The sequence below is a fragment of the Aulonocara sp. 'chitande type north' Nkhata Bay genome, linkage group LG7 (assembly GCF_057382095.1).
Source record: "Aulonocara sp. 'chitande type north' Nkhata Bay isolate Kocher_YH1m ecotype deep benthic linkage group LG7, A_spYH_male_GT1.1, whole genome shotgun sequence".
In the NCBI taxonomy this organism is placed as follows: Eukaryota; Metazoa; Chordata; class Actinopteri; order Cichliformes; family Cichlidae; genus Aulonocara; species Aulonocara sp. 'chitande type north' Nkhata Bay.
In genome coordinates this window covers 50956977-50977575 of record NC_141350.1, presented here as the reverse complement: position 1 = coordinate 50977575, position 20599 = coordinate 50956977, and the positions used below count along the sequence as shown (strand labels likewise).

At 41.8% G+C, this 20599-nt stretch overlaps 2 protein-coding genes across 13 annotated transcripts in view; one reads left to right on the top strand and one right to left on the bottom strand.

The window, feature by feature from the left end:
- Positions 1 to 837: 837 nt before the first annotated feature.
- Positions 838 to 15665, top strand: nup188 (nucleoporin 188). Its single transcript, XM_086301150.1, has 43 exons — positions 838 to 921; positions 2332 to 2386; positions 2543 to 2616; positions 2705 to 2789; positions 2871 to 2951; positions 3118 to 3162; positions 3247 to 3339; positions 3461 to 3580; positions 3696 to 3907; positions 4144 to 4258; positions 4441 to 4641; positions 5201 to 5281; positions 5371 to 5463; positions 5558 to 5677; positions 5766 to 5892; positions 5993 to 6151; positions 6632 to 6758; positions 6864 to 6951; positions 7070 to 7146; positions 7235 to 7349; positions 7435 to 7555; positions 7635 to 7701; positions 8314 to 8439; positions 8561 to 8801; positions 8891 to 9097; positions 9181 to 9350; positions 9469 to 9538; positions 9630 to 9697; positions 9836 to 10031; positions 10508 to 10585; positions 10685 to 10770; positions 10862 to 11007; positions 11093 to 11271; positions 11393 to 11593; positions 11694 to 11786; positions 11893 to 12045; positions 12820 to 12957; positions 13059 to 13133; positions 13235 to 13450; positions 13575 to 13706; positions 13788 to 13861; positions 14473 to 14602; positions 14897 to 15665. The coding sequence occupies exons 1-43, from the start codon at positions 896 to 898 to the stop codon at positions 15074 to 15076; spliced, it is 5241 nt and encodes a 1746-aa protein (XP_086157276.1). The 5' UTR covers positions 838 to 895; the 3' UTR covers positions 15077 to 15665.
- A 44-nt stretch (positions 15666 to 15709) lies between these two features.
- cdk5rap2 (CDK5 regulatory subunit associated protein 2) overlaps positions 15710 to 20599 on the bottom strand; it is a 34399-nt gene continuing 29509 nt past the window's right edge. For 9 of the 12 annotated variants that reach the window (XM_086301143.1, XM_086301144.1, XM_086301148.1 and 6 more), the window contains 12 exons: positions 20457 to 20582; positions 20261 to 20377; positions 19885 to 20074; positions 19127 to 19248; positions 18162 to 18374; positions 17955 to 18038; positions 17578 to 17840; positions 17345 to 17494; positions 17113 to 17251; positions 16833 to 16879; positions 16645 to 16699; positions 15710 to 16242 (listed from right to left, as the gene is read on the bottom strand). In XM_086301143.1, coding sequence (XP_086157269.1) covers positions 16097 to 16242; positions 16645 to 16699; positions 16833 to 16879; positions 17113 to 17251; positions 17345 to 17494; positions 17578 to 17840; positions 17955 to 18038; positions 18162 to 18374; positions 19127 to 19248; positions 19885 to 20074; positions 20261 to 20377; positions 20457 to 20582 — 1652 coding nt within the window. In that variant the 3' untranslated portion in view covers positions 15710 to 16096. The remainder of the gene's footprint in view (positions 16243 to 16644; positions 16700 to 16832; positions 16880 to 17112; positions 17252 to 17344; positions 17495 to 17577; positions 17841 to 17954; positions 18039 to 18161; positions 18375 to 19126; positions 19249 to 19884; positions 20075 to 20260; positions 20378 to 20456; positions 20583 to 20599) is intronic. The other 3 variants (XM_086301141.1, XM_086301140.1, XM_086301145.1) reach the window with 3 other exon arrangements.

Genomic DNA, 20599 nt, shown 5'->3' with positions numbered 1-20599 from the left:
CTTAAAGTCGTTACTTTTAAAGATTGTTTTAAATTTACTTTTTAATCTTAAAATTTGTGAAATAATTATATCACTATAAAGCGCATACTTTAAATAAATAAATAAAAATATGTATTTATTTATTTTGGTCAAATTCAGACTTCTCAGGCTATTTTATACATGTAATACTTGAATAATTATTTGTAAAAATTAATTACCCGTAAGTCCAGAGGATCGCTTTGATACATGATATACTGAATTATGGAGTTAGGGGGAAACACAGAAGTTTTGCCAAAATGTAGCATAAATATTTTCGAAAAGGTATGGAGGCGATTGGGATGTGTTTATTTTACTCCAGCGGATGGCGTTAAAGTTGAACTCAGGACGGCCGCTGCTTCACGAAGAAGAACAAGGCTTTTTTTTTTTTTTTTTTTTTGATGAATCGCAGACTGTTTATTCATAAGTTCAGATACGTGCTCGTTCACTCTTTTATTACCTAATTTTTTTTTTCGAAATATTAAACTTTATTAAGAAACAGTATACAGAACATGTATACAATCAGAACAAAATTAACATATGCCAGGGGGTGTAATACAAAGAATTACATACATTCAAATAATTTGTAATTACTACAAATAGTAATAGTTTTCATAGCCTTTTTGTTAAGTGATCACTAATCAATTTTATGTAACATAAAACATCATTATAGTAATGTTTAAAATTAGGTTTTTTGTTACTGTATTTGCATTTGTGAAAATAAAATTTAGCTAAGATAACTAATAAGTTTATTATAAAGTAAACATCTTCTTTTACGAAGAAGAACAAGGCGCCCAGCCGTTGGCTCCGAGGGTGACGAAGGCGCTTTCGACGTCACTGATGAGCCAGCACAACAACCAATCACATAGCAGACGCGAAGATGGCGGAATCGGAGATGAGCGTCAGGTAGGCACATAGCAACTTACTTTAGCTAAAGCGTGCGTTGTTTGAGTTATTTTTGCAGCGTTTTCCAGTGGGTATCATTTTTACACAGCGCTCCTGTTTACTAAATCAGACCAGCAGTGATGTGTATATTTCACTTTTTGCGTTTGAGCAGTTAGCACCACGCTGACTTAGCTTAGCAAGTACTAGCCGCTAAAGATTTGAATGGCTTTTCAGTAGCGCGGTGTGCCAGCCGCATGTCAACAACAGCATACCGCCACTGCAAACTGTTTACATTAGATATTGTATTAACGGCGCTGGTTTATTTAAAGACACCGTACTTACAGCGAGATAAAGCCGTCGACTCTCCGTTACATTCAGTAACCGCTGGGCTTGCTTAGTTGGTGTTAATTGAGAAGCTAACTCTACTGTTTTGATACGGTCAGGAAAACAGCTGAGTTAGGTTTAAAATCTTTAAACTTGACCTCCAAAACAAACTAAAAAGAGTTAGACTTGACAACAAATCGCAAAAGCCTATCCATCTCTGTAAGTACAAATAAACTAATTTAGTTTTAGGGAACGCTGATGAAGGGCTATCATTGAAGAGAGGTATTTAAAACATATCCATGGATATCATAATAACAAGACAACAGACTCATATTGAGGACCCCAACAAATGTTTATGTATGCAAACATGTATTGAGCTTTAAAGTACCGGTGACATCTCAAGTCTGGTCAAAAACTATGCTGCCATGGACAGCATTTTTATGTTGTTGTCTTAGTACCTCACCACAGTAGATGTAAAATAAATAACTAAAATGTCATCAAACTGCACACTTTGAGTTTTAATTTTGCACAAGGTTTACCAAAAAAGTTGCATTAACTGTGTAGGAATTACGATGATTGCTTTAAATAGTCTGTTCATTTTCACACACTCTAAACTAACATGATTAGAAATATAAAGATAATCGTTATTTTTAATGCTTCCATGGAAATCTTTCTGGACCCTATGGACATACTGAGTTTTCTATCCTTTTTTTTTTCTTCCCACAAAAAGTGAGTCATGTACGAAAACGGGGGAAGTGTTTATAGTTTTGGGAAGTAGGTCTGTCTTTTTGTTTGATGGCATCAGGGCAAGTTTGTTTTGCTTTGTTCAGTTTCTTTCAAACATGTAACCAATTCATAGAAAGTTTTTTTTTTTTTAAATTGAACAAAAAATAGCTGTTTGTAAATAAACTAAAACAGGGTACAATATTGCTACACATTTGCTGATTTAGTTTACATATTTGAAAAAGGGTGGACAGAAGTGCACACTTATTAAATCCCACACCTTCATCCCTCTTTAGTTAAAAGGCTCAGTTCTAATAACTGTAAAAACTTTAATGCATTAATCCCAATCGTTGCTTTTCTAAAATAAACCAATTTGTTTCCCAGGAGCTGTAGGGAATTATGGACCATATTGCTGGGGAGGTCTGCGTTGAGAGAGCCGGTATGTCCTTGTTGAAGAAAAGTGTCCAGCACATAACAAGTGTGCTGGACTCTTTACTGCTCCAAAAAAATAGCTTGTTGTAATGTTTTCTTTTTTAAAGGTAATAAAACAATCACAGTGATTTTTCTCTCTGTTATTAATGTTGGATGGTCACAGGCTCAGATAGAGGTAGAGCTCGACAGACACTGGGATAGACTTCATCAAGGACTTAGTTACTACAAGCCACCCAGGTATAGTTACAGTTATTTTCACATCAAATTTACTGTAGTTAATAAAAGTAACCATATAAAAGGTAACTGCAAGCATCACCTGTTACAGCTCATCCTCTGCTGAGAAAGTAAAAGAGAAGAAAGATGTTGCACAGCCCCTGAAGGACTTTGGTCTAAGGATCAGTAAATTATTGGTAAGACTTCAAAATGTCAATCAAGAATGATTTCCAGTCTTTATTTTGTAGTGTGTATTTAATGATGATTTCATGTTACAGAGTCTCGATGAACAGCAGAGTGTTCAGCTTTTGCAGTGCTACCTACAGGAAGACTACAGAGGAACCCGTGATTCATTAAAGGTATCTGTCCTGACAGATATTTTCATTGTGAAATCTGTCTGAACTCGTAGCTTTCAGTGTAACTGAGATTTGCCGTTGCATCACAGGAACAAAAAATGTAAGACCGTAAAAAGATGTTGTGAAAGACGTTTCGATGTTAAATGAATACCTTTTTTTTTTTTTGTAGGTTGTACTCAAGGATGAGCGGCAAAGCCAGGCACTACTGCTTAAGGTCAGTACACGGATCTTCTGCTTTTCTTGACACAGCACATGTTTAGTTCAGTAAGTATGACAGCTTTTGTGTTTGTTTTTGCAGATAGCAGACTATTACTATGAGGAACGCATGTGTTTGCTCAGATGTGTCCTTCTCCTGCTCACATACTTTCAGGATGAGCGACATCCCTACAGGGTGAGAAGCTCCAGTCTTAGCATTACTCACTAAATTGTGGAACACAGCTTTTAAAAAACTAATTGTGCTTGGGATTGTTGTTGCTTTAGTAATGTAACCTTAGTTATGTTATGTTGTTTAGGCTGAGTACAGTGACTGTGTCAAAAAGCTGGAGAAGGACCTGGTGAGCAAATACCAGTTGCAGTTTGAGAGTCTCTTCAAGGCAGAGGCACCAACATGGGAAACTCACGGAAACCTCATGGTGATGACACAAGTTTGGTTGGCGTTGGCTTAATATCCTTCCTATTGCGAGGTAGCTGTGGGAGATATTTTCCTGTCAAGGATGCAAAATAATGTAGATATTATTTTTTTTTCAGACGGAGCGGCAGGTGTCAAGATGGTTCCTGCAGTGTCTGAGAGAACAGTCTCTGCTGCTCGAGATCATCTTTCTGTATTATGCTTACTTTGAGATGAACCCATCTGACCTTCTGAACTTCACCAAGATGTTCAAAGAACAAGGCTTCGGTTTGCGGCAGACTAACAGACACCTGGTAGATAAGAGCATGGATGCGCTGGTCGACCGGATCGGGTAAGAGGCACAAAGTTTATGTGCGGTTCATGTCTTTCCCAGATATTTTTAATTGACAGACATTATGAAGACATTTCAGTATTTTCATTATTACAGTGACATGATGTCTTCCTATACAGAGAGTAATCATCAGTTGATTCATATTCAATAGACTTTTTTTACCGGATATGTCAGAAACCTAAATATTTCATTCCTTCCGTAGTTTATGATGTCCTGTCTGTCTCTCTGCCCGGCAGATACCTGAGCGCGCTCATCCTGGTTGAAGGAATGGACATAGACTTCCTGCACAAGTGTGCTCTTGAGGATTGTACAGATCAGCACCAGTTCTCTAGTGCTCCGGCCGTGGTTAAGGTTCAGTTTGTTTTTTGGCTGCTGCATTCATAGACTTAATGTTAATATTGGTTCACAGACTTGTCTTACAAAGTGAAACATTTAAATAAATTAGGCTAAAATTGGCTAGGCTTCTGTTAACTCACGCAGAGCATATAATGAGAATGTGTTTAAATACTCATAAGAATTGTTGGCTCTTCTAGGAAATGGATCAGCTGCTACTGACATTTGGTGACATCCCTCATCACGCACCGGTATTGTTGGCCTGGGTCCTGCTAAGACACACACTTAGACCAGATGATACCAGCCCTGTGATCAGGAGGATAGGCAACACCGCCCTCCAGCTGGGTGTTTTCAAGTACCTTTCAACAATGCTCAAAGGTCTTGGAGTCTCAGGGAACAATGTAAGATATTTCAGATTGATTGACCCTTTAGAAGTTTATAAGAAGCAAATTTACAAAACAATTCTGTTCACTTAAAGGAGAACTCCCTCTGTCATCTGTTATGCTGCCTCTGTTATCTGACATAGCTTTAAATTATGTCCTGCTGATACACACCTTTGTTCTTTCACAAATCATAAGCCATGCTTTAAATAAAGTCCATGCAGCATGAGCAGTAGTGGTAAAGAACGCTCAGGGTGCTTCTGTTTGTCATCAGCAGCTAATGAAATCACTAAGTGCGCAGATCTAAACCAATCTATAATGAAGTGTCCAGAATGAAAACCTCCTGTTACAATAGTAATGTATTATACTGATCATCATGCATCAGTTTCCTTGTCAAGACCTGTGCTAAACTTCAGACCTCAGGTTTCATAATGATTTCTTTCAAAATCTGTAAAGTAATGCTGCACTTTTACAAATTATAGATAGAAATGTAAGTAGCAACCAACATTTGCTCAAAGAGTGGTGACTGTCTTGTTTTCCATTAAAATTCCATCATTTTTTTCACTTTTTATTTCTTCAGTGTACAGCAAGCACAGCAAAAATGTGCGTCTATGGTCTCCTCTCATTTGTGATCACCTCTTTTGAAGAAGAAAGTTTACAGGTATGCACCTTGACTCTACATGTCTTGATCCTCACAGACCTATTTATAACATGTGGTGATAATTTGCTTTCTTATGATGTGTATTACAGACTGATGGTGTGGCGACTCAGAGCTCCCACCTTATCGATGCTGCCTGTGAGGTCCTTTCTGCTCCAAGTCTGGCTGAAATCTTTTGGGAATTGGTGGGAAAAGCACACAGAAGAGAATCTTTTATTAAAAATAAAATGGAATTATAAATGTTGATGATGTATCTCGTTTATTAAATGTTTAATCCAGAAGCCAAACATGGGATTGGGAATGATCCTGGACAGCGCAGTGGGGATGTTTCCTCATAAGATCGGACCCTTGCTGCAGCTTCTAACTGCACTGCTTTCAAACAAGTCGACTGTTAAAAAGGTAAATGGCACACATGCACACACATACACACATGCAACGTATCTTTCTGTAAATGATTTATTGATATACTTTGACTTCCTTGTGAAAGGTGTACAACTTCTTGGATAAAATGTCCTTCTACACTCAAGTTTACAAACATAAGTCTAATGACATCATCTCCAATGACGACGAGACACTGTGGAGGAGGCAAGCTCCCAAACTCCTCTATCCTCTCGGTTAGTGTGTTATTATTACTGTTAAATCTGAGTATAGATGAAAGTTTTCCCTGTGTTTCTCTTGTGTGACTAAATGGGGATGTCTGTTCTCAACCATTAGGCACAGGCCAGACAAACCTGTGGATGCCACAGGGAGTGCTGGGCCAGGTGATGAGTCCAGGTGAGCAAGGCTACGTGGTACGCTGGGAGTTTTCCTACAGCTCCTGGACTCTCTTCACATGTGAGGTGGAGATGCTGCTCCATGTTGTTTCCACTGCAGGTACATAGCAGTTAATTTTGTTTATAAGGTTTGCCCAGGTTTGCCCTGCTTCTGGCTCTACAACTAGTATAGGTTTCTGCACTCTGACCAGATTGGATAAGGAGAAGAGGATGGAGTGTGATAAACATGACAAGAAATATGGTTATTTGCATTTCTTGTAACATTCACAATATATACCTCATATACTCAGTTAAAACCTATTAAATACAGTTCTGCTTGAGTTTCTGGGAAGCAAAACAACTTGATAAGACTTGTAAATCCATAAGGCCATATGATCATGTGGTATGACAGTAATTGTAAAACCTGCACAACAGGTTTAAAATAATCACAGTTACACGTAAAGATTTCCACTCAGTTATACAATGATTCAGTAGCTGATGTCACCAGTTACTGGAGTAGCCAAATGCCTAAAAATGAATTATTTAATGAAGAAACACATTCATCAGCTGATTGTTGATCACTGACTGATATTTTTACCAGATGTTTTAGCCCACTGTGCCCGCGTGAAGCCCATCTTGGATCTAGTCCATAAGATCATAAGCACAGACTGGACAGTGTCTGACTGCCTCCTGCCTCTGACCTCACGCATTTACATGCTGCTGCAGAGGTAAAGTAAACTTTTGAGTGACACACATTAAACTTTTTGTGCTGTTTGCTCTGCCAGAAATAATCTTGATATGATTCTGGTATTATAATCTGTCTTTTCTCTCAGGTTAACATCCGTCATCAACCCCCCAGTGGATGTGATTGCTTCCTGTGTAAACTGCCTTTCTGTGCTGGCTGCAAGGATGCCAGGGAAGGTGGGTGTGCTCAGTGCTCGCAGTGTGAACATGAAGTAAAATGAGGGATTTAAAGCCAGTGCTTTTGAACTTTCTTCACCCAGTTCATATCTTATTTATTTATTTAATCAATCTTCAGGTGTGGTCCAGTCTGCACCACACTGGCTTCCTCCCCTTTGCCTCCAACCCTCTGACCAGCATGGCCCAGTGCATAAGGTAAAGAGGCCAAACAGAGTGCCAGGTATTACTTAATATGCCTTGGATATATCAGCGTTTTACTCAACTGTTTTATTTTTCCCCTCAGTGCTGAGGGGATGAAGGCAGGTAACTATGGCAACCTGCTAGTTCAGATTGAGCAGCCCAGGGGAGAATATGCTGTGACTATTGCCTTCCTTCGTCTCATTACAACTCTGGTTAAGGTAACATTTTTTAAAAGTTATGTAATCTTTCAAAATGTTGTCCTGCTACTATAATGTGCATCATGTGTACTTATTTTTATCATAGGGTCAGCTCGGCAGCACTCAGAACAAAGGTCTGATCCCCTGTGTGCTGCTGGTGTTGAAGGAGATGCTGCCCACGTACCATAAGTGGCGTTACAACACCTATGGTGTCAGAGAGAGGATAGGTGAGGGTGTTTTCCCTTTGCTTCTTGTCTGGAGACAAATTAAACTTGTATACAAACTGGCTTCTCTGTGCTGCTGCAGGTTGTCTTATTTTGGAGCTGATCCATGCCATTCTCAATCTGAGCCCAGAGGGAGAGGACCAAGGCAGGTAAGGAACAGTGTCTGAACTCTGTCACCTGCACATTTTCTCTGATGTCACAATGCTAAACAGTCAGGTCCTACAAACAGGCTTTTAAGGGTAATAACCTTAAACATAACAAGGGTGCTTATATGACGATTCTCTAATACTGGAATGGTGTAAAATGTGCATTAATCTTTCCAGTTTGTTAAAATAAAAATATTTTGTTTCTTTCTTGCTATTTGGGAACAAGAAGTGGACCATATTTGGATGAGAGGATGGGAATCACTAGCCAGCTTGTTTAGGGAGATAAACAGCTGTTAATGTGTGCTGACATACTAGAACTAGAATGTCTTCTTTTCTTTTCTTAAACACAAACATCTCTAGAAAAATGTCTGTTTGCTCTAAATCTGAATATTTTACAATGGAAGTCTGAGGATTGATTTGCTCTTGGTGTTAAGTGGATCTCTTTTGGCACTTCTGTGTGGATTAAAGTTACACTTTACAGGCTGTAACTGCACCTGCTTTGTGCCTGCCCAAACAATCATAAAATTGTCGATTAATTAATAATGGTTGCAACTAACTAACAGTTGCCTTTTTACTCATGTAGTTGTTTATTTACTCCTTTCCTTGTTAATGCAGCGCTCCCAGCCTGCAGTCTCTGTGTATCTACAGCCTTGCAAATACAGAAGCTGGACAGGCAGTTGTCAATATAATGGGAGTTGGAGTTGACACCATAGATGTGGTCCTGGCTGCACAACCCAGCAGGTGAGCAGTTGGATGTGTTCAGTCAACCTTTCCTCATAGTAAGCACTCAGCTCTCCATTATTATTATTATTTGTTTAACTGACATTAGTTGTATTATATTTTTTTTCTTGGTGCTGTCCAGCTGTGGCTCTGAGGGTCCTGGTCAGATGCTCATCCAGACTGTCAAACTGGCCTTTTCTGTCACAAACAACGTAATCCGTTTGAAACCGCCTTCGGACACAGTGTCCCCACTGGAGCAGGCGCTGACACAGCACGGTGGCCACGGCAATAACCTAATAGTCGTCCTAGCTAAATATATCTACCACAAACACGATCCAGCACTCCCTCGTCTTGCAATCCAGCTGCTCAAAAGGCTCGCCACAGTAAGACTTCCACTTTTAAACAATATGTGAATATGTGGTTGGTGTTTTTGTTACATAACTAAACACTGACGTTGACCTCGTGTTGCCAGGTGGCTCCCATGTCGGTCTACGCTTGTCTCGGGAGCGATGCAGCAGCCATCCGCGATGCGTTCCTCACTCGGCTGCAGAGCAAGACGGAAGACATGAGGATCAAAGTCATGATCCTTGAGTTTCTCACCGTCGCTGTGGAAACCCAGCCTGGCCTCATTGAGCTTTTTCTCAACCTGGAAGTCAAAGATGGAAACGAAGGATCAAAGGTATAAAGTGCAGGAAGTAACTTTGGTTTTACTTTTCCCACTGCTGCAGCTTCATTAAAGACATCCTTGTTTTAAACTTGTAGGAGTTCCTGCTGGGTGAGTGGAGCTGTCTTCATGTCGTGTTGGACCTGATCGACTCCAAACAGCAGGGCAAGTACTGGTGCCCCCCGCTGCTACACCGAGCAGGTCTGGCCTTCCTCCTGGCCCTCTGGCAGGATCGCAGGGATAGTGCCATCTCTGTCTTACGTACAAAGTAAGTAAATGTTCTCAGTCTCACTTTGAGTTGGAACAACATGTGAAGGTGAAAAACCACATGATTAACATGCTGTATGGTGTTTTGTTTCTTTTCTTTTCTTTTTTTTAAACCAAAGAGAGAGGTTTTGGGAGAATTTGACGACACCTCTTTTTGGAACCCTCACCCCACCTTCAGACACCACAGAGGTATTTTGCTGTGTTGCTTAGTTACACTGTTTCCATGAGTACTTAAAAGTCAGTAAACGTGTAAAATGATGAAAATGTAACTTGTCCCCAGCCTTGCGTTCTGGAGACCTGCGCTTTTGTCATGAAAATCATCGGCCTGGAGATCTACTATGTTGTCAGGTGATTTCAGAGTCCATATCAAATAATAATAACATTATTTTTTAATATTAAATACATCTTTGTATACATATCCCTTTATTTACAATGATGTCTTAGATTATACATATTTAATGTTGATGAATATTTGTGTTATTGCAGCGGCTCTTTGGAACAGTCCTTGAAGGACGGGCTTCAGAAGTTCTCCAACGCACGACGCTATGAGTACTGGTCACAGTACGTCAAGTCACTGGTGTGCCATGTGGCAGAGATGGAGGAAGAAGGCATCTGCTACTTCACAGAGGCCCAGATGTTGATCTCTGCCTGGCGGATGTTGCTGATTCTTTCCACTAACCACGTATGTTCAAGTACACACAATCATGGCCCGAAAGTTACGTTTAAAAGCGAAACGTTGATCTCATGATGGTACTGCAACCTACCTTCCTTCACTTGCATTTTAAGTTTAATTCCTGTAAATAATGATATTATGTGTACAAATTTTCTGTAGCTGTTATACTACGGTAATATTATCATCATCAGATTTTGACAGTGTTAATCAAGTGAAAATTTGATGATGTGTAAGGATAAAAAGAAGTATCATTATTACTATTTCTCCTCTGCATACAGTCCTCACTCCAAGCTAAGCTAACAGGCTTGTTTTTGCTGTTTAGTCATATTTAATGGGAGTTGAGAAGTACTGATCTTCTCATGCGCCTCTTGTAGACAAAAGAATTTGTGCATTTCCCAGAATTTGAGACTTTAACTGCGTCTTGATAATCCTGTCTAGAACAAGCTCAGATGAAAACGATGTGTGATTGTGTTTTATTTTTTCAGTCTGATGTGATGCACTTAACTGAGGACTCAACTAAGCTGACCCTTTTCATGGATGTCCTAGATGGGACTAAAGCTGCTGTAAGTTACCGTAGTATGAAATATTTTCCTGTAATCTGTGACTTTTTATTTCTTCTCTTATCACTAGTTTACTTTTTAAACTCTTGGTCACTCTTTCAGTTGACAACGCCCACGTCTGCGCCTTGTCTTCGACTTGGATCCATGATGGCCACTTTACTTCTCATCCTCCTTAAACAGTGGAGAAGGTGTGTACTCATGCCTTTGACAAGTGAAGGCCCAGCACTGCGCACTAGCTGTCGCCTCATTCCTTTATCTTCTCTAAATCTTTATCTCCAGTGTGGTAGCTTCAGCTCCGGACATCCTGTCTCCCCTCTCCCTTATCCTGGAGAGTGTCCTGCAGGCTGACCAGCAGCTGATGGAAAGGACCAAAGCCAAAATCTTCTCCGCACTCATTTCTGTGCTGCAGATTCAGGGACTGGACGGTAAGAAGCACACATCTGATGTTTGTCTGTGTTTTAAGAAAGTGTCGGAGCGGTAATGACTTGGCGTGTGTTTTTTGACATCTAGGTGGAGATATTTCCCAGCTGCCCCAGTTGTTGCTGTCTGTATGTGAGACGGTGAAAGATGAGGCCCTGGCACTTATTGACAACATGCGACACACGAGCCAGTTGGGAGACACGGTGGAGGACGAGGACAGCATGGAGACGGACTCTCCTCGGGGCCCACAGAAGGACCAGAGAGACGGGGTAAGCGTGGCGAGGTTGTTGTTGATGAAGGTTCAAGTTTATTTAGTTTTCTGATCTATTTTAGATCAATTGTCCCAACATGTACTGTATAAACATACTTTTTTTCCTCCCTTTAAATCAGGTGTGTGTTTTGGCTCTCCACTTGGCGAAGGAGCTGTGCCGCACTGATGAGGATGGTGAGCACTGGGTCTCAGTGATGAGGAAGGTCCCCCTCCTCCCCTCAGTGCTCAGTGCCGTTGAACTGAGCCTTCGCATGAAACGCAACCTGTACTTTACTGAGGCTGCACTTCACCTGCTGCTCACGCTGGCCCGTACTCCGCAGGTAAACACAAACACACCTTTTACGCTTTAGTACTTTAAACCCAGTTTATAGATCAGAAGAATTTGAGCAGATGTTGAGGATGTTGTCCGTTTTCCTTCAGGGGGCAGCAGCTGTGGCAGGAGCGGGAGTCACTCAGACCATCTGCCTGCCTCTTTTGAGTGTGTATGAGGTCTCACCAAATGGCACATCACAGGTGAAATATTTTTTTCCCCCACCTTGCACATAAAAGCATGGATTGATGATGGAGGACATGGTGCATTCATGTCAAGTTAACATCGTGTGTACATGTCTCTGAGCAGAGCTTCTCCCGGAAGTCCCAGGATTTGGCCTGCTGGCCCGGGGTGTACCGCCTCTGCATGTCTCTAATGGAGAGTCTGCTTAAGACGCTGCGCTACAACTTCATCAACGAAGCCCTGGACTTTGTCGGAGTGCATCAGGAACGTATACTACAGGTGTGACTGCAGTAACTTACTGTGTTAACAAGGGAAAAGACAAAAACATGTCATCATGCTTGTCTTCTTTTAGGGCTGCCTCTTAAATGTGTCTGTGGGTGTAAAACTAGAACGACACCCATCGAATTTCTTAACCTCCAAAGACCCGAACTGATTTTTGTTTCTGAGAGAAATGAGATCCACATATAAGGACATTTGTTTTGAATTTAGATAGAACAGTGGCAGTATAATGTCCTCGTATCTGGATATCAGGCCCTTGTAGAGCAAAATGTATTATTTTGGTCTGGACATCCCAAAATGTGATGTCCACATAGGTGGACGCCAGGTCCTAGGAGGTTAAATCTAAAGATGTCATCTTCAGCCTGCCTGTTTTGTCTGTCTAGCAGTAAAGTATTTAGTTTTAAGTCAGGAATTCCAAATATGTGCAACAAAAGTATCAGTGGGCCCCTTAGTATTAGCCAAGCATCCTTTAAACACCACAGCCTACCTGAGTGTTGTTGCTGTCCCTGTCCTTTTATGGACAGTCTTTTATGAGCACAGCACCTGACCACCCAGTGCAGTGCCTGGTGAGTCCTCAGTCCCAAGTGCTCCTGCAGTTCCAAAAATAAACAGTTATTTGTGCAGCTTATGCACAACTGTGGACCTGTTAAGTACACTGAGCTTCCTGACCCTTGGACAGGACTGTATTCCTGTTATGTTGTGTCTAGCTACTGCCTGCAGTCTTCTTTTTGTTGGCATCTTTTAAATAAAGTCGTCACTTTCTCTCCCGCTCAGTGTCTGAATGCCGTGAGGACCGTGCAGAGCCTGGCCTGCCTGGATGAGGCCGATCACACAGTTGGTTTTCTGCTGCAGCTCTCGAGCTTCTGTAAGGAGTGGCAGTTTCACCTGCCCAAACTGCTCAGAGATGTTCAGGCAAGTCAAAAGGAAATCACCACATCAATGAGGAGAGCACAGCTCCAATTGTTGTTCAGCTTTTGGTAATTTAGTGTTTCTGTTTCCATCTGTCTCTTCAGGTAAACCTTTGTTATCTGTGCCAGACCTGCACCCATCTGCTCCACAGCAAAAAGATGCTTCATCACTACCTCCAGGTCAGAAACTTAGTCTTTTTTTTCTTCTTTAATATAAATTTGTAGATTGTTGTTTATACATTCAGATAAATGGCTGATTGTTTTCTGTTGTTCTTTCTTAGGCTAAAAACGGTGAGGCTTTGCCCCCTGGTCCCTTACCCAGGACACAGCGGCCCACTCAAACGTCAACTAAAGAAGCAGCAGGTGGAGGGGAAAGGGAGGAGGCGGAGCAGAAGGCACTGCTAGCTGTGCAGTGCAGTCTTCTAAAGATCCTCAGCAAAACCCTGGCAACTCTGCAGCACTTCACCCCAGACTGCTGTCAGATACTCCTGGACCAGGTCTGTTTGTTCCTGCTGCATGGTGACATTTCTGCAGATCTTTAAAAACAGGCGTTTTTTTTTTTTTTTAAAGAAAAAAAAAAAAAAGGTGATGAGATGCTGACTGTCTCTGTGTTTGTATCAGTCTATGGACCTGGCCGAGTACAGCACGCTCTTCGTGCTTAGCTTCACAACTCCGGCTTTTGACCCTGACGTTGCTCCTTCATTTGGGACCCTGCTGGCCACCATCAATGTCAGCCTGAGCATGTTGAGCGAGGTAGGTGTTTATATTCTTTATTATTATAATCAAAGGTCTTTACAGCTTATTGCATTCGCATTTTCTGCTGTTTGTTAATAGATGGAGAAGAAGAAGGAACCGGTTTCCCTGAGTATAGCATCACTAGCTTCATCAGAGGAGATCCAAGCGCTGAAGTGAGTGATATGGCGTGTAACACTAGATATGAAACACTTTCAAGGAAACCGACTGTGGGAAAATGAAACTGGGGGTTTTGCTTTGAGTTAATGAGAAAATGAGACACTCTGGTACGTGGCAACTAAGAAGTAATGTGGAGCCGCTTGTTAGTTTAGCATCTTAACCAGGCCAGACCAACGAAACTTCCCCCACTGTCAGTGTAAAGATCTTTAGATGCACATTTAATTTCTGACCTTTATATAGGAAAATGAAATGTGATTTTAACAGCACATCTCAGTCTTTCTACATGATTTAAAAAAAAAAAAAAAAAAAAAGCTGCTGAAGTAAATAAAAGACATCTGTCAGGACGACGCTTTGGGGTTAAACTGAAATATGTGTATGCGAGTTATTTCTTCTTCACATTTTCCAAAGCTGCTCAGTGGGCCAAGTGTTTGGCCTCCAGGCCTTGTTTGACACCTTTCCCGACACATCTCTCATGTTGCATAAGATGACCAGCAACTGTTTCTCCTTACAGGTTGCTACGATAAGCCAATTGCATCTTTTCCAAGATACTGTTTGTTTTACTGTCAAATACAAATATTGAAATGATTAACTGGTGTCTCCCCTCCAGGTCACTCCTCATGTTCACCATGGAGAACTGTTTCTACGTGTTGATCTCTCAGGCTGTTCGGTGCCTCAAAGATCCTTCCATCCTCCCTCGAGACAAACAGAGGCTCAAGCAAGAGCTCAGCTCAGAACTGGTGAGACGGCACATCTGTTCCAACCCAAAGCTGTTCAAACGTTTTGGGTTTTTTGCTATAAACACAAGAACCAACAACAAGTGTGTTTTTCTGTGTATCTGTGAAAAATGTATGAATTCTATCCAGTTATTGCTAGTGTGTAATCATGAAGCTGGCATTAAACTGCACCTTCTACAGTATTAAAACAGGATGCCTCATCTCATCTGTCAGACATAAAATAGCAGCAGCCTTGTATTATAAAGGATGCTTACTCCATGTCTTAGCATGATGCATTTGATTGCGTTTCTCTTTCAGAGTACTCTTCTCTCAAGCCTCTTCCGCCATTTCCGGAGGGGCTCGCCATCCTCTCCTGCCAGTGCCATCCTCCCCTCTACCCAGTCCAAACCACCTACGCCGGGCTCCAAGGCGAGTCATGAGGGTCAGGAGCCATTCATCCAGCTTGTTCAGGCTTTCGTCAGACTTGTGCAGAGATAGGTGTGGATATCCATAACATAGGCAGTTTTTTTTTTTTTGTCTTCCCCCTGAACAAATAGTCGTTCTGCAGCTGCCATTAGTTCGTACTTGTTCTAGCTGCACAGAGGACGTTGTCTAAAACTCGGAGCCGAATTTTGCCAAATCTATCACATGACCACAACGAAAACATTTAAAAAGTCAACACAAGAAGCTGCCTGATGTCTTCATCATTATGAAGAGTGAGTCTTTGGGATCTTGGTGCTATGACTAAACAATAAAACACCAACGACTGTGGTCCCACGTTGTGACCTAGTTTTATAGGTCACTTTGACAACCTGGAAGGCCCAGACACATTTCAAGTGCTACTTAAAAAGAAAAAATCGACCTTTTATGACTTGATCTTTTTAGTCTAAGTGTAATAGAAAAACCTATCCTGTAAAGCGGTTCAACACTTTTCTAATTCTCATGTCTTTGAAGTCGTGATCTTTGCCATTTTCTTTTTTTGTGCTTCTCAGTGTACGGGTTTTGATGTGGTCGCTGTGATTTCTACTTAAACAAACATATTCTAATAAAGGAACTTTTGTACCACAAATTCTGATTAGAATTTCTTTTTGAATCCACTTTGTAAAATCAAACTGCTGCAGACTCGAAGGCTTCAGCATTCAGTTTATTTTACTGCATTTGCACATACTTGCTAGAACACAGTTGATCTAAACAATCCTGTACATAAACTGACAGGTGACGACAACAAGTAAAAACTGGAAGTCAGTAATAAAATACAGTCATGTTGTCATATGCGTCATATAAAACGAATAAAAGGAAAATATCTGAATAGCACAGATTATTTACAGAGGCATACTCTTGCATTTAAAGAACTTTTACAACTTCAGTACCTTTTTATAGAAATCAAAGTAAAGGTGGGGCATGTGCAATAAGGTAGGAAAAGCTTAGCTTTCTAAGGTTAAGGTGACAGTTTTACAGCAGGACGGAAAGGCAGGATGCAGACTGGGAAGCTGCTGCGTCAGTGCTTTGCTGGCACCTTTAGTAGCTGCATTGCAAAGAGTTGTCGCTGTTGGGATCCTCCGAGGATTCAGAGTGCCTCTCTGAAGTCTGCCTGGAGACTGGGGCATTCGTCTGCTCAGGCTGAGGGTCTGTAGTGTCTACTACTGGCCATTGACTGGGACTTCCTGAAAAGAGAAGTTGAGGTTGTACAGTAAAAAAAACAAACAAAAAAAAACGACTGGCTTTAATGGTCACTTTACACCTTTGGCCACAAACATGCAGGATAAACAAAAACAATGCTTAAGGCACAAAAAATATTTCAAGTAAGTTTTCCAATCTTATCTCCAGACACATGCATCTGTCATCTTGTTAAATGAATAGTTGCAAAGTTAAAAGTATGTTTGCTGTAAGGTCACGCAAAACACACCCCTGTGAGCGTAAATCAAAAAGCCTAACACAGTCCATACAGTGTTAGGAGGACACAGTTGTAGGTATGATCCTCCCAACAACTGTGTCTCATTACACGTTTAAATTCTGGTATTTGCTTCATGCAGGAGAAACAACCAGAGCAACGCATCCACACTAACCTTCGTCTGGTCCTCCAGACAGGCCTTTCAGGCCAAACTGGGTACAGTAATTTGTCTACCGATATTTCACAGAGAGGAAAAAAGGGGGAAAAGAGGAGTAATTCACTAATGGAGAAAATACCACTGTGGGTAACAGCATTAGTCTGACATATTATAACTGGGTCATACACTTCTTACTGTAGGCGTACCTCTAAATTCCCCCTGGCTTTCTTCAACACTCCATGGGTCAGAGACACTACAAAGGACAAAAATAAAACAATTCATTTCCACAGTCTTGTATAATTATACCGGTATCAAGACCTGACATTTACTTTATAAAATAATATCACACAAAGAAAAACTACAAAACAGGAGCAGAGAGACTGACTTGACAAATACTTCCATCAATAAACTCAAATAGCTGCAAAACTGCTTCAACCACACATTTCATCTTCTGTGCAGCTTAAAAGTAAAAGCAGATGAACTTACACTGATCGATGATGACTCTCTCCATTCCCTCTTTGAGCTGGTTGGTGGTGCGGAGACGCTTGATGGCTCCGCTCAGCATCCTCTCCTGCTGAGACAGCCGGCTCTTCAGTCGGGCTATCTCATTTCTCAGCAGCTCATCCTGATTTGGAGGATAGCAGGAAAGAAAGGATTTGGTCTGCAGATGTTTAACTGGAGAGCCCGGATACACAATGTGTGCTGTGCGTGTGTTTACCTGCTGGTTGTTGCAGCTGTCTCTTGCTATGTTCCCAACTGGCAAAGATACTCTCCACACCAGTTTGAGCAGTCGGCCAGCCTCCTCCAGCACCTGGTGCATGGTGTTAATGCTGCAGGATAAACTCTTCAGATGCTGCTGTTCAATCACCTACAAAGATGTGGACAGGCTAACATCACGTTTCTACTTTCTGTAAAGTTCAGCCTATTTAAACCTCACGATGAGCTCCCCACCTTGTTGTCACAGCCCTGCTGTTGAAGCGTGTGCAGGCACTCCTGCAGTTGCATGTCCATACTGCGTGACAGCTTCCGGCCGTCTGAGATCTGCTTGCGGAGCGCGTTGTAGTCTTCAATCAAGCCCAAAATGTGGCGCCCATTGCGGCTCGCCCACATCCGGTGACCCGGCACCAGCCGAGAGGGAGCACCGGAAATGCTGTCCCCAGAGCTGCTGCTGACCGAGCCACCATCCACCTCTGAGAGAGATTGATATCTCACATCTGAAAAGATCCAACATAGCAGATCCAGGAGACTTCAAATGTCACCAGTCTGTATTTGCTTTCATAGAAATATGTGATTTGGCTTCAGGACCAGCTTTGAAGAGCTTTTCTTACCGTGGTGGATGCTGGTGTGTTCTCTGTGAGTCTGGAACGAGTGATGGACAGTGTCTTCTCGGCCCGGCGACCTGCCCCCTTCATCTAAGAGTGATAAAAAATAAATAAGCAAATGAAACACCTGACCTGCCATGACCTGGCAGTGCCTACGTGGCCTTCTGAATCCATCAAAGCTCATCGGCATGCAGGAACGTGCTTTCCGTTTACCTGGAGAGGACAGCAGATAGTTAATGTTGATGGTTTCAGAGCGGCCGGGTCCTCTGAGCAGCTGCTCCTCCAGTCTCTGCCGCAGAGCCGTGTTGGTCTGGATGCTCCTCTCCAGCTGAAGCCTCAAGTGTCTGATCTCTGACAGCAGCTCGGCCAGGTCCACTGAGCCGGAGGAAGCGTGAGTGGACGGCTCCTGGGCCACCTCGCTGGATTCTGCACGCCGAATGAGAAAGAAATATCCTCCTGTTAGTGACGCTGAGGCTGAGAACTGCTGCAACCCCACAGGTACATTTCTACAAACTTGTGGTCAGATATTTTTATTCGCATGTGAGAAATAAGAACAAAAGAATAAAAAAAAAAAAAATCCAAATCAAACTGAATCTGAAAAAATAAATGCTGCAAAATTACACGTCTGGTGTGTAAAGGCCTTAAATTTGATCATGTCAGCCAACAGGAACATTTCGCATATAAATTATTGTGAATGTTGGCTGATAAGGGTTGAGAAACTGTAGTGCAGGAATTCCAAACAGGATTTGAAGTTAATTGAAATTTGATGGTGTCACCATTACTTAGTTTATACAGTGTCAAATCTGGTGGACAAAGTGCAATCAAAAGATTCTGCAAATACACCCATAAATGCTAAAAACAAAACTGAATACAAGTTTGGAGGGTTTCCTCTTGAAGATGATCTCCTTGTCTCCCTCTTTACTGCCCCCATGTGGCCATGTTTCATCCAAAAAAAAACAATACACCAGTTATTAGCCAATATCATTAGACATTCTCATTACAATCTATCATCTTGTCAGTACACCAATCCAAACATGATCCAAAATTTTTTCTATACAACAAAAAGTAAAAGTTTCTTCCTCCAATACTCGTGTAAGCTGCTGGAAAATCTGACTACAGCACAAACATTTCAGAAGAACTCCAGCTACTGAAAAACAAAAACGGAAATCGTGCAGTACCGTTGTATTTGTTAGACTCGCTCTTTATTTTTTCGTAAACTTGCAGCTCCACCCGCAGCGTCTGGAGGAGATGTTGGGAGTCGGACAGCTGCTGCCTCTGGAGCTTCACCTCGCACTGCAACCTGGAGACAGTGATTGAAAGCGCAGCCAACACTTATTAAGAAATTCAGCCTAAAGTGATGCCTTGCCTTTAAAATTCGATATATTAAAAAAATTTATATTGTATGTATGTATGTATGTATGTATGTATGTATGTATGTATGTATATTTATACATACATATATACATACATACATACATACATACATATTATATATAGGCACACACATATAAAACAGAAACACTACCTACAACAAGCCTAACGTGTATACATTAGACAAAGTGACACACTCAGGTGAATGAAAGGGAGAGGAGATCTGACAGTAATCTACACTCCTGGTTTCGAGTGTCAGCCTCATGTCAGCAGGACCCGTGGCAAGAGGTCACATACCATCACTGTTAGCATCGTGTGCATGTGTGTGTTCACGGATGAGCCTTCAAGTGATGAGCTCAGGTTTCAGAGACATACTAACAGTAAGGAATAATGGCAACAGTAATGACTTTTTAGAATGGCCATTAGTAGCTATGTGGAGTGTCAGGTTACACAAATGAGTGCTTTAATGACATTAAGCGTGTGGTGTAGAAATGTGTGCTCCCCATCAGGACTGATGTTGTGTGTGTGTGTGTGTGTGTGTGTGTGTGTGTGTGTGTGTGTGTACCTGTGCAGCTCCTCCCTGCTGCGGTGCAGTGAATCCTGCAGCTGGGAGTTTTCCCGGCTGCTGTGCTCCAGTCGCTCCTGCAGTTGGCTGTTTTCCTGCCTCAGAGCTTCACACTCCCTCCTGCTCTGCTCCAGTTTGGCCGTCCGCCTGGCCAGGGTCTCCCGGAGCTTCTCATTCTCCTTCTGCTTGTCTGGAGGAAATAAAGGTTGTAAACCTTGTTAAGTATGTAATTCCCGGAGATAATGGAAAAATATTTAGGGTATTATAGATCAGCATCAACAAGGACAACAAAAGAAATTAGCATCCGTTTCTCTCCTCTTCTTTTTTTCTTACTGAAAATCATGTGATTTTTAACTAAACATAAGAAGAGCGATACCTCTGGATGCCATGCTGAGCTGTTCCTTCAGAGTTTGGTTTTGTCCCCAGAGGAATCGCACCTCCTGAGTCAGCTGACCCTGCTCCTCGTTGCCGTGGATGAAGATGTTGGTGGCTGCTGGACATGGCACATACACATGTTGGACATGTGGAAACAAAAGACCCTAAATAGTCAAAGACAGTTTTTTGGTGTGTACCTGGGTCTTTTTCCACTTCAGCTAGTCTCCTCTCCAGCTGCTCCCTGAGACGGTCGTTGGTGCGAATACTTTCCTCCAGACGTTGTCGCAAAGCTCTGATCTCCTGTAGATGCTCTGCCAGCAGGTCTAACAGACACACGTGG